Raw genomic sequence first — 12,969 nt, forward strand, 5'->3', positions numbered from 1 at the left:
GGGCTGAGCATGGGAGACTTCTCGTCTGATTTTAATACCACTGGACCAAGACAAGAACAAATAATCAGATGAACAAAACTCTCCTCAAACCGCTGACTGTGAAAAATCACGTAGCTCTTATTGAGACCAGCGGTGCAGTCAACAGCACATGGTCGACAGTTATACAAAGTAGAACAACCTCTTTCACTGTATATTATATTGGCCAGGAGTTCTTTAAAGCACAAGTTAGACATTTTGGGAAATATTCTTATTTGCTTTTGTTGCCTTCAAATGGAACTCATGATTATGAAATGAGAAGTCTTGTACACGATATGCTTGGTGTTCAATGGTTAGATCAGGAGAACACCACTGCTAGGCAACATGGACAGTAAAAGACTACTTGTTGTTCTCTTGCAAGTCTTTTTATATATATATAATTTAACTGTTACTCAATGTAGCTAGAAAGTCTGGGTGTATTATAAAATTACTAAGAAAAACTCTCTATGACTAAAATTGCAATATATTAATATATTAACTACTATATTAACTTCAATTTTTCAGTGGATTAACCATCCACCTCCACCATTTCTGAGCACATCAACAACACGTCACAACTCATGAACTGAGAGTTTTCAGAAAATTTCCACTTCCAGAGTCGTAAATATGACAAGAGTGGGGTGTTCATATGGACCCTTCTTGTGAACACAGTAAACACAACCCCAGTTGAAGGCAGCATTTCTTGCACAGTTAGATACAACTCTCACATCTATACTGTAAATATGTAGCTAGACAACTAAGTTTAAAAACATTTTTTCTTTCCTGTGGACAGAGCCAGGCCAGCTGTTCTCCCCTGTTTTCAGTCTCTATGCTAAGCTAAGCTAACTAGCCTTCATGTTTACCATACAGATATGAGAGCAGTATCCATCTTCTCGTCTAGCTCTCAGCACGAAAGCAAATAAGCCTATTTCCCAAAATATCAAACAATTCCTTCAACATTATAACATTACTGATCCCTTTTGGCTCTTTTTGGAAACAGTCTGTGTCTACAAACATAACTGGGACTACATTAGCTGTTTTTATGCAGTCTCTAAATGACTGTAGCTTCTAATTAATGAGATCTATATATTGAATGAAACCTCCTCCTCAGATCCCACTTAATGAGCGTTCGGTGAGTTTTAAATGGATTAACATTTGAAGGAATATCTAGGAGGGAGGTGAGCAAAGCATCACTAAAACCCCGCTGCTAATAAATCATATTTGAATAAAGCAAAAGCTGGCCATTCAGTCATTTTTTTCTTTTAGATTTTTTTATTTAATCAATGTTACATTAAACTAACATAAATAAACATTTTTATGAACAAAAGGCACACAGTTCAAATATAAACAAAGAGAACGTCTGTACAGTTTGTCTCGATGAAACGTGTCTACTGTCTCTGAGCGAGAGAGCGGTCCGAGAGAGAGATGTGTTACAGGGGGTTCAGGGTCTGTTGACAAAACGCTGCAGCAGCATCGAGTCTCAGCATGTAACTGTACACTCTTCAATCCCCCGCGAGGAACAAAAGTGGTGGGCACGAAGGCAAAAAAAAACGCTGACCAGGAACAGCACTGGCTTCATGTGAAACCTCTGCCTGGAGGTTTATAGTACATAGATGTCCAGCTGAAACTCACTTCCATTGTCTGGATGAAGAGGCCACAAGATTCATGTTCACTAAATTAAAAGATTCAAACACGCAGCACATAGACTTGAAAAAAAAAACAAAACAAAAAAAAAAAACATACGGGCCAGCGGCTGGGTAAACACGCACTATGTTGAGAAATGAGGGGTGGGGTCAGTGTGTGGAAGCTTCTGATTGGTTGGTTGCTGCTTCCTCAGAATTATAATATGACCAGTTGATCATTCACAGTACTGCCAAGACGCTAGCTGTCTACTAGTGTGGGGGAACCGTTTGTCCTGATGTGGGGTTCATATACAGCCATACGACTACCGGTAAGTCAAAATGATAAAGGGGACAAGGTTTGGTTTTTTTTCTGGATCTGCTCCAGATTAATAAGGTAGATAAACTCCTCATGTGTCAGACGATCGCTACCAGGCTCCTGATCGTACTAGATAACAAAGTGTGAGTCCAGTTGAGTCTGGTCGCAGCTGTTGCCAGTTGTCATCCACCTCTGAATGCTCAATCAAACAGGTGTTGTCCTTTGCTAGTCCAGTGTAGTCCAGTTTAATCCGGTCTGGACCAGTCTGTGGTTCCTTACTGCAGTCCAGTCTGGTTGGATCCAGTTGATAGCAGACCTGGATCATTAAGTATTTGCAAATATTTTTTTTAGAATTTGTTTTAACCTGTTTAGAGCACAAGTTTACACAAAAAAAGTGATTGAGAGAATTGGTTACGGTGATAATCATGTCCATGGTTTTTCACGGTCCAAACTTTGTTCCTTTTCGTCCTGTGCGGTAAACTCCACCCATCTAGCGCATAAACAGACTAAAACAAACTATTTGCAAACACTGATAGATCCAGGTGTGATCCAGGGCTTAGATGGCGACTGTGCTGGGTACCTCCTCGTAGTGAATGATAAAGTAGGGGTAGCTCTGGTCATCGTTGAAGATGACGTAGATCTGGGGGTCCACCCAGTTGTCCACACAGGAGTCATAAAGGTCACTGGAGGGGTCGCGGAGGTTGATGGGTGGAGGCCGCCGCATGGAGGGATTTCCTACAGTAAACCTGTGCACAGACAACAAAGAGGACAGAGACAAGGTTAGGTTTATGGCTCAGACACACTGAGTGCACACTTGTGTAGACATGTACTGTATTAACTCTTTGACTAATTAATGTGGCAAGCGCAGGTCTTTGTAGTTCCTCATTTCCAGAAGGCTAAAAAACAGATTTTCATTGAGCTCTGCATGTCTGGAGTTTCAGAGCAATAATTTACCACCTAAAAGACGCCTCTTCTAAATTTTATGATTACAAGACTGCTGCTCCTTTGTGTGTTTTAGTGCACCTTAAATAATATAAGCATATGCTGTAAGTGCATGAAATGAATGTACTGTAAGTATATGAAATGAGGTAGTGCACTGTAACCAGTTTGTTTTTCCTCTCTTGAATATTCATGCCAAGCCCTAAAGACCTATAATCCATCAATCTTTGCAACACGTTCTCTGGGGTCATAAATAAAACATATTAAAATAAGAAGACTGTCAGCTAAAGACAAAGATAGTGGGTGGAGACGTTAAAGAGTCTGTGCGCCAGATTTGGTTTCAGACAGGAGAGTTAACCACACTGTAAAGATAACTTCTTTATTGGTCTATATCCCTGCTCAGGTCTGGAGGCAATGTCTCCGCCTGTGCTGCGGCACAGATTGAAGTAATGTGGGGTGTGTGTGTGTGTGTGCTGTGTTTCCAAACCACCACACCATCCTTAGGGCACACCACAGACTGTCTGCTGCAACATAACAAAGCTGGTGATGTATGATGGGTTCAGCCAAATCAGCTGTTTTACATGTGTGGCTCTAAATTTGACTTGTATTTTTAAGGAATGGGAGTAGCATGATGCATAGCATGACCGGATGATGGTTTATGGAAAAGAACCTCCGGTTTTCCATCATCTAAATTAACACTGTATATTTTATTTTCAAACCCCTAGAGCGAGGGAGCAATATGGTCGGAAGGAGATGTTATTTCAGCTGAAGTATGTGCTGGAGGCAACATATTTGGCAAACAAACCAAAAAGTCAAACAACATATTTAGGGACACAAAAACATGTAAGCCCAAAAACACAAGGACACATCAGGCCTTAATTTAACATTTACCAAACTATGTTTCCTCCAGCTAACACCTCATACCAAAAGCATGGTGTCCTAGCTAAGATCTGCCTCTGAAACGAGGCTCATACCGCAAGTATTGAGAAACCGCACTTTTAAAAATACATTCATCTGACTGCTTAGAAAAAATAAATATGATCAGATGAAATACACCCCGGTTGGGCGATAGGACGATGTATTGCTGTGAGGTGATAAAAACTTGCCAGACATTTTGATATATTGTTTATAACGAAGCAATTATCCCTTGAAATTAGGTAATTGCTGCCTATGTTGTAAATCAACGAGGGACTTTTTTATAGTGCTATTGCATTTACAGTTTTAAATGTGAGGAGTTATGTTGTTTTTAATATTTAACTTACTGAATTAGCCAAAACCAGACAGTCCAATCTAGGGTTGTTTTTTTTCTACAAAAGTATCTCAACTGAATTTCCTTTATTGAAATTTACTTTATCAAAGTTGCATGTACAAAAATTCCATCCATAATCAAAGTCATCTGCAAAATATAGCAGCCAACACACACCTGCCAGTGAGAACTTTGGCCAGGAACATGCAGTGGACTCCTTTGGGTGAGCGCTTGGAGAAGTTGTGGGAGTAGACAGCCTTGCGGGCAAAGTAGGAGCCCTGACCAAACATGGTGGCGTGTTTGCCGCAGACTCGTGGGTCGAAGTTGTGCTTGCAGATGCCCTCCACCACGTCGGCCGAGGTGCCGTGGAAGAGGTGGCGCTCGCTCAGCAGCCGGTCCATCTCTGACATACGGCGAGACATGTACTCCTTCTTCCTGTTGGAGCGGAGAGAGACAAGAGGGTGAGGATTAAAATAAACAGCCTTTCAGTGTTCAAAGACTTTCTGTGATTATTTCATACTTATAAGTAGACAAAAGAATAAAATAATAAACAGAGTAAAGGTATAAAGATGATAAAATAGAAATAAAAACACAGTGCTCTTCATTCTTTAAAACAGAGTATCGCTCAGGTGATGAATGAATGAATTAGTAGACGGCTAGGAGCGGCCCTGCTATTCAAAAGCTGAGATCACAACCTTGTTTGCTCTAAAACCCGTTAAGAACACTGAGCCTAATCTGTTTCTTGAGCAACACACACACACACACACACACACACACACACACACACACACACACACACACACACGCAGCTCGTTTGATGTGAGCGGATCAATCAGGCATGCAGAGGTGAAAGCATTTCGAGCCAGATAGGCGGTGACCCAGGCTTGAACTCCCATGACCCTGCAGCTTGTGACCTGACACAGACCGACACTGCACGCATACAAGCATGTACGCACATAAACACACACTAAATTTCCTACTGTCCTATTCTCGGAGCAATGATGTGTTCTAAGGTGACAAAAGCTGCACGACTTCCTTTCACGTAAACAACCAGCCGATCTCCATGCCAATACACACACAGACACGAAAACAAGCAGTTATGGCTTCTCTGTCATAACTAGAGTGTGGGAAGAGGAAATCAACTGACATTCACAGGGGGCATCACTTTCAGATTCCCTGTGACACTCACTCGCACACACACACACACACACACAGACAAACACAAAAACACACACTCACACTCAAGTCATTGTGAAACCGTGTGGTACTAGCCGGTGTGGGAGTGCTCAACTGTCACAGCTGATAGGACGTGCCATGCTCTAACCACAGCGGTTAGCCCACTGTGTTCACGACAGGAACATCGTCATCACCAAACATCTCTCCATCCGCCGCGTTCACACACTACTGTGGACTCATTCTCACGAAGTCCCGCACAGCTGGTCTCGTTTGCCCTATTTTTCTTCCTCTTCTCACACTGTTTCACATCCTCCCCGTGTTTGTTGTTATTAAAAAAGCGGTTTTGATTCTTGTTTCTTTCTGCAAGTTCATACTCGACAACATAAATCTGGATTAAAAAGGTTACCGATGCATTCATTTTCACAGCAGCCGCGTATGTGAAACTAGGGAAAAAAAGAGTAACCAATGACAACATAACACCAATATTTTGGTACTTTGGTCCCATAATATCATATGAACGTGGAAATGACTGATGGTTTTTGTGCTTACAGCTGAATACTATTTTATATGAGTGGTGAAATCTCTTGACTATTAAAACAAATGACTTAACCACCTAAACCCACCACTTAAAATCATACCATCCTCATGACATTGTAGCTGGTGATGTTTTCAGTAATTCAGTAACAGTTACATTCAATAAAACAACCACAAATGCGTCAAAGTCGTATGCCACAACTCCACAACACACCACTGGAAAGTAAGAAAACACATGCAAAAGAAATAGAGACAGATAAAAATATTGGCTCTCTTAGCTGGTTTTTTTTTTTTTAGAAAATATATCATCATGGGAAATGATTCATGATTTTGTGGTTTGACTGACAGATAATATCTCCAGCAATGAGTGAATGCTTTAAAAAAAAAAAAAAAAAAAGTGAAATGGTCCCGCTGCCTGGCTCACCTCTTGTACTTCTCCCAGAGGAAAGGGTTCTGCACGCGCAGGATCTTGATGATCCTGAACTTGGTCTCCGACACCGTTTTGTGGAACAGGCTGTACACCGTCCGGTAGCTGCGGTCGTCGCGGGACACTGGCACCTGCAGGAAGTCCTGGCTCATCGTCATGGGCAACCATGTCTCAGGAAAAAGGCTGGGTGGGTTGGTGATTGTTGGCGAGAGGGGGTGCGACACAGAGAGATCCATTGATGAGGATGACAAGGAGGAGGAAGAGGAGGAGGAGGAGGAGGCAGAGGAGGAGGAGGAGGAGGAGGAGGAAGAGGAGGAGCAGAGGAGAGGAGATGAAGATAGGCCGCCCAAAGTCCTAGAGAGAAAAGAGAGAGAAGAAGGCACATGGTGTTGATTAGTGCAAAAATATGGAGGTCAAGTACAATTTTAATGCTTTCTGTTTATCTACTGGATGAATGGAGTTTACAGCATTGAGAGTAAATCAGATACACACAAAAAAACATATACAGACACAATTAATTCATGAATCCATCAGTTGAGTGGCAGACACTACAATTCAACAATTTTGATACTCAAGTAATCGTTTCAGTCATTTGATTTAAGGAAGAATTGTAAAGTGAATCCTGAAGGACTGTTGGGCAAACAAAACAAGACATTTAAAGATGTCCTGCTGTATTTGTGTATTTCTTTTACTCAAATATGGTAACACTTTATTTTATTGGGTCCCATAGTTCTTGTAATTTCCTAGAAAGGAAGTCATAAGCTGTGAATTCAAAAGAAAGGTTCCTGGAATATGTAATTTAGTACTGATTATAGGGAAACCAAGTTTATTTGGTCAGTACATTTAAGCAGCAGCTGAACACGCAGAAATGTGACATTTGCCAACTGACAAGGACACAAAGTAACACAGAGAATTGATTTAAGAATGAGTAATGAATACTTATTTGGGTTTAAATAGAGAATATCTCTAGAAGAAACTCCTCTGGAAATCAATGGCCTCTTATAAAACTCAACACAACCAACTAAACTTAAATAACTGTCTCTAAATCCCTTTAATTAGTAGTTTTTTTCACATAGTTCTCCCTAGGAAATGAAATTAAGTATAACCTACAATGCATTTAATTTTGCTCTTCAACACTATAAAGAATATGGACACTGTGCATTTTACCAAAAAACCTTTATTTACCATAGTGACATAAAAAAATAAGATGTTAGGGATTATTCCCTAAAAGATAAACAAATAATAAATAAAAACTGTGTCAACCTACAGCTAGAAAAAAGACAAAAAAAAAACACATTACTGTTGTACTTTTTAACACATTCCTTCTTACAGGCCTTCAAATACAGGCTGTGTTTTCATTTGTCAGTGTCCATTCATGCTGAGGGTCAGTGACAGCAGCGCCTCAGGTCAGCTCATTTTCAGCAACAAAAGCATTAACGACAACCCGCACATCACAATATGCTATCTATCTCTACTCCTCCCCATCTGTTTCCAATCAAAGCTTTATAACGTAACGTAAAACCAAAAAAAAAAAAAACCTATTGTCTGGTGCGATAAACCAACACATCTGCGCCTCCGAAATCACATCCCACCACCGGTCAACAATGACACAGTCCACAGCAGCCGTCAGCCATCACCGAACCAAACAAAACAGCGGGGCCGCGCAAAAACATGAAACCCAGACACCAAACAAGACAACGGGGAGGAAAAGGAAGAGCGAAAGAGAGGGAGAGAGAGACGGGGACTAGAACAAGAGAGAGGGAAGAATAAAATGCCAATTGCAGAGCTGTCATGGAAGTGTCAGAAAAACTATTGTGTCTGCCATTTGAGTCAATAACGGTGGTTTGGCTGTCAAGTTAACGCTCTCTAAGTGTAAATGCTGTTAGCCCTATCAGCCATAAGAGAGAGAGAGAGTCTCTGTGTGTGTGTGTGTGTGTTGTCAAGAGACTGATCAGTGTGATTCTGAGGCAGTGCGACAGTTTTCCTCATCTCTTTTCTCTCCCTCTCTCTCTCCCCCTTATCTTGTCTGTCCGGTCTCGATCTCTCCCTGCAATCGATGTCTCTATTCCCCGTGTGCTTTGAAGAGATCACAGACGGCCTGCTGCAGAGAACAAGTGTGAAATGAAAAGGGACAGATAACAAGAGAATGATGGAGTTGGGGTGGGAGAGAAGGAGGGAAAGAGTGAAAAGGAGAAAGATTAGGACAGATAACAAGGGAGGGAGGCTGGAAATAACATCATCAGGAGAAAAGACGATGACAGAAGCAGAGGGAGGGAGCGAGGGAGGCAGAGTGCCAATCAAGCTAATGATCTCAACCTCTAAGGGCGTTTTCACCTATAGTTTGTTTGCTCTGGTCTGAATCAGATGATGAGTTGGTGAGCTTCGTTTTTCCCCTTGGCTCCAAGTGAGCCAAAATGCAGCACCACAAACCACATTCGCTTCACTCATTGGTCAGATGTGTCTAGGGCGGGAGCAAGAACGTAAACACAGGAAGTAGGTCCTGAAAGAGGTCCACTGGCCAAAATACAACGTACTACATTGTACTAGTCCACGTCTGACCTTGATTCCTTCTCCGGCTAGTTGTTAGCAACTGTTTAATTCGCTCATCTGCATCCCAGTATACAAAGCTCACCTGCCTACAGGAGCCACCTCGCTCAAACTTGCGGTAGTGGTTGGGTTGGATCGAGGTCGGATCACATTCCCACCACAAACAAACCGCTCCAGAGTTTGTTTGGGACTAGACTAAGACCACCTCCTCTAAAGGGTCTCGGTGTGGTTGTTTTGGTCCACACCCGAGTGCGATTACTGTGTTCACACCTGCCTAAATGAATCACACCAAGGGGGGAAACGAACTAGAGTTAAATTTAACCAGACTAAAAAGTGCAGGTGTGAAAACACCCGAAGCCTAGCACGCACCTGATACACTCACACATACACAACCACACTTGTTTTGGTTATTTAGGAGGTCATTGCTCTGATTTGCATGAATTCCCTGGGAACTTAAAAAAAACAAGTCTTAACTCTAAAATTTAACCTTTTTGGGACCTGCTTTCGGTCCCGACATTGTAACTTATTGAAGTACACACACACTAAACCGATGAAAAAGTCCCAGAAACAAAGCCCTTGTTCCAAATTCCAGCTCCCCACAGTCACATTTCACACTCCTTCACTCACCAGCTCTGTGCACCCAGTCTGGAAACCATTTAGACCTCTCTCTCTCTCTCTCTAGCTCTCTCTCTCTCTCTCTCTCTCTCTCTCTCTATCTCCTCAGCTGCACTCCCTATCTCACTGTCTCTTTCTCTCTCTGTCGTCTGCTTCCTCCATCTAATTTTCTCTCTCTTTCCTCCATCTCCTGCTCTCCATTTTGTCTTTTCATAGCTGCCAGGCCTTGTACGAACAGCTCGTTCTCGTTGTGTGGGACACTGGCAGGACACTGCTACAGCAGCCAAGGAAGTGAAAGATTCTGCAAATGGGGTGAGATGACTCCACTTGTTTCCAATCTGGTATCACTTGTTTTAGAAATATCACTGAAGCGAGGCAGATTATTTCACTGCTATTGAGAAAACGGCAGCTGAGAAATGACTTTTCCTGAAATCAGGTTATTTTCAATAGCAAAGTGAACAGATCTAATCTCATTCACATATTTTCTCACTAGTTTTGAGGGAAAAAAAAAAAAAGAATAAAGACCAGCTTAAATGACTTCTGTGATTACTTCTTGAACTGTGGAGGCTCACATGATTGACATTTTCTCCTTTCACGCTTTCTTTATCTGTTTTCTCTCCCCTCTCTGTGTGTCTCTTGTCTCATCTGTTCTGGTTTGCCTCATTATCTCATTTTCCGTCTCCGTGGTTCGGGTCCACTTTGTTCTGCACAGGACAGCTCCTGTTTCCTGGTGACTGTGTGATTTGCCAAAAAACCTCTGAGCTGAAATTAGTGTTAATATGGGTTTCAGGTTCGGCTCGGGATGCCAATGTGCCATGGTCAAGGAGAAGATTAAAGGTGAATGTGGCTTTTGAGTACTCAGCCCTGAACACGACATTAGCATTGTGTACCGACCTCTGTGTGCCTGCCTGTCTCCAAACAGGGACTCAGGACGCTCACAGAACACAGAGAGCCTCAGGGAGACAGTGTATCACATACTGACGAGCCTACTTTCAGTGTGTCTGTGCTTCTGTGCACGTGTTGCTGGGCACTTTATGCAAAATCGAGGACTTTTTTTCCCCCTTATAGTCAATGTGGTTTCACATCCAAAATACTAAATGTTCTCTAACAAGGTTGAGATCTGAGTGCTAAAGGATCGGCTCTGCCAGAGAGTACAATTGGAAATACAAGCAGGGGGAGTGAAAGATAGAGACAAAGAGAGACTATCAATCAAGTGAATGACCTCTACCTCTCAACTGAGGACTGTCTGTTCCTGTCATGCTGCCTTTCTATTAATTAGCAGCAATTCTAAACCCCAGTGCTTACCAGAATGTTTCATTATCCCTGATAGAAGATAATATGCTGCTCAGGAAAAGTACTTTTTAGCATCCAGACAGCTTCTATATTGACTACCGGCACAGGCGACACTTAATTGTCTTTACTTACTGTAGGTGGGGTGTAAGCATCACAGAGGACATGAACATGGGCCGCTTCTTGATCTGACGTCTAAATCCGAAGACGGCGTTCTGCTGGAAGCCCTCCCGGATGTTAAGGATATACTGGTTCTGGAGCGTAATGAATCGCACCTCTTTAAGACCCCTCGCGCTCGCCTCCTCTATGAGCTTCACCACCGGCTGTGAAGGAGAAGAAGAAGATGGAGAGGAAGGAGAAGAGAAGCAGAAAAAGGATAAGGGAAGAAAGAAGTTAGACTTGTTTTTTTTTTTTAATTTTTATGTTGAAGTTGAGTGCATTTGGCTGTTCTGCATTTCTCTCCATAACAGAAGCAAACATAGCTGCCTGCTCTTCTGCATCAAATGTATGAGGGAGGAAGGGAGAGGCTGGCGAAACGTTTAGATAACAAAAAGCCAAGGTGATAATGAGCGTCATCATGAAACACAACCTCACACACACACACACAAAGTTAGAAAACAGTCAATCTTTACTGATTTGGTGGAATAAATTGCAATTGGTTGTGTACAGCTGTGTCACAAGGGGCATTTCGGTGTGTGTATGTGTGTGTATGCGTGTCTAAATCAATCCCATCATAGCAACTACACAATTGATTGGTGTGGGCAGAGCTAATGCGTCTGGCCTCATGTTCATAACCGCAAACAAACAAACAGGCCTCACCTCAGAGTATTCCCTCCAGCCAAAGTTGTCTCTGCAGTAGTACTTCCACAATGTGTGACAGTTGGGGGTGGGGTTTGGGTTTGTCGCGGGAGTGGCTAGAGGGCTGGGGGGAGTGGTCAGTCGTCGGATGCGGTCAAACTCCAGGTCACAAATTCGCATCGATCCAAAGTCAAGGGAAAACACTCGACCCCTGAAACACACAGCAAAGGATGACGTGTTAAAAGTTATTGTGATTGAAAAAAAAACAAAAAAACTCTTACCCAACTTGTTGCAATCACTGTGGAAAACCCAGTATTATTCATTCACACGACCAGCTAACATGTGGTTGTGGCATGGTGACCTGGCAGTTAATTTGTCACAGTTTGCATTTCATCAGCTGCCTCATATCTGGTCATGTGGCTGTTGATGGAGCCTTAATTTAACCCCAGTGTCCTGAAGCAAGACAACTAAACCTCTAATTGCTCACAAAGTGAGTCACTGCGATGACAGCATTAGCTACATGTCCTCACATATCACATGTAAACACACAGGTGGAAAAAAACAACACATAAACAACACATACATGATCAAAACATTATATATACACACGCTGAAAGTATGAATGTCATTGTAACAATTCACATATTAATCTTATTTCATTAATAGCTCTTGAAAAGCTAAAACAGAGCAGATTTAGTCAAGATTTAAACCAGAATGACTAAGGAATATATGACTATTTTGGGGAGAAAAACCTCTTTGATCAGCTTAAGAATGTGCAGCATGATGATGTGGTTAAAGGATCAGACCTTTTGGGAAATAAACCTTTCTCCCGAACATTAGATGAGAAGATTGATACCACTCTCACAGCTGCACAGTAAATACGAAGCTACCGCCAGTAGCCTGTTAGCTTAACATAGCATAAAGACTGGGAACAGGGGGAAACAGCAGCTGGCTCTGTCAAAAGGTAAAAAGAAAAACACCTTATAGCTCTGATAAAGCTAAATAACTAACGTCTGATGGTTTCCTGGCAACTTTACAGTGATTACAGGAAGTCTCCACCTAGAAATAATCTAGCACATAACCTCTTCAAAGAACACAACATATCCTTTTTACACTTTGGTTTCTGTATGTATTATAAAAACAAGATGTAATGTGTTAATATATGTGAACTTTTTGTTATTTTCAGTTCTTCAGTCAAAGCCAGGCTAGCTGTTTCCCCCTGCTTCCATTCTTTATGCTAAGCTAGGCTAACCACCTCCTAGCTCTAGCTCCATCTGAATGTTGGACTATTCATTAAAAGCCTCTAATTTTTCTGATAATTAGATAATTAAGTAGGAGGTCAGGTTAAGATTAATTCTCACTCAAAGTAGGTTAACCTGGTTAAAAGGTCCATCACATCATTACTCACTACTGTTCACTGAACATAGGCTATTTCATATACTAA

General features: G+C 41.9%; 1 protein-coding gene across 2 annotated transcripts in view; it reads right to left on the bottom strand.

Annotated features, from left to right (window-relative positions):
• Positions 1–1,267: 1,267 nt before the first annotated feature.
• Positions 1,268–12,969, bottom strand: part of LOC122984014 (TCDD-inducible poly(ADP-ribose) polymerase) — a 22,805-nt gene continuing 11,103 nt past the window's right edge. For both annotated transcript variants that reach the window (XM_044354254.1, XM_044354255.1), the window contains exons 3-7: positions 11,547–11,736; positions 10,863–11,050; positions 6,273–6,629; positions 4,316–4,573; positions 1,268–2,699 (exon numbers count right to left, since the gene is read on the bottom strand). In XM_044354254.1, coding sequence (XP_044210189.1) covers positions 2,510–2,699; positions 4,316–4,573; positions 6,273–6,629; positions 10,863–11,050; positions 11,547–11,736 — 1,183 coding nt within the window. In that variant the 3' untranslated portion in view covers positions 1,268–2,509. The remainder of the gene's footprint in view (positions 2,700–4,315; positions 4,574–6,272; positions 6,630–10,862; positions 11,051–11,546; positions 11,737–12,969) is intronic.

This window comes from Thunnus albacares, chromosome 6, assembly GCF_914725855.1.
Source record: "Thunnus albacares chromosome 6, fThuAlb1.1, whole genome shotgun sequence".
Taxonomy (NCBI): Eukaryota; Metazoa; Chordata; class Actinopteri; order Scombriformes; family Scombridae; genus Thunnus; species Thunnus albacares.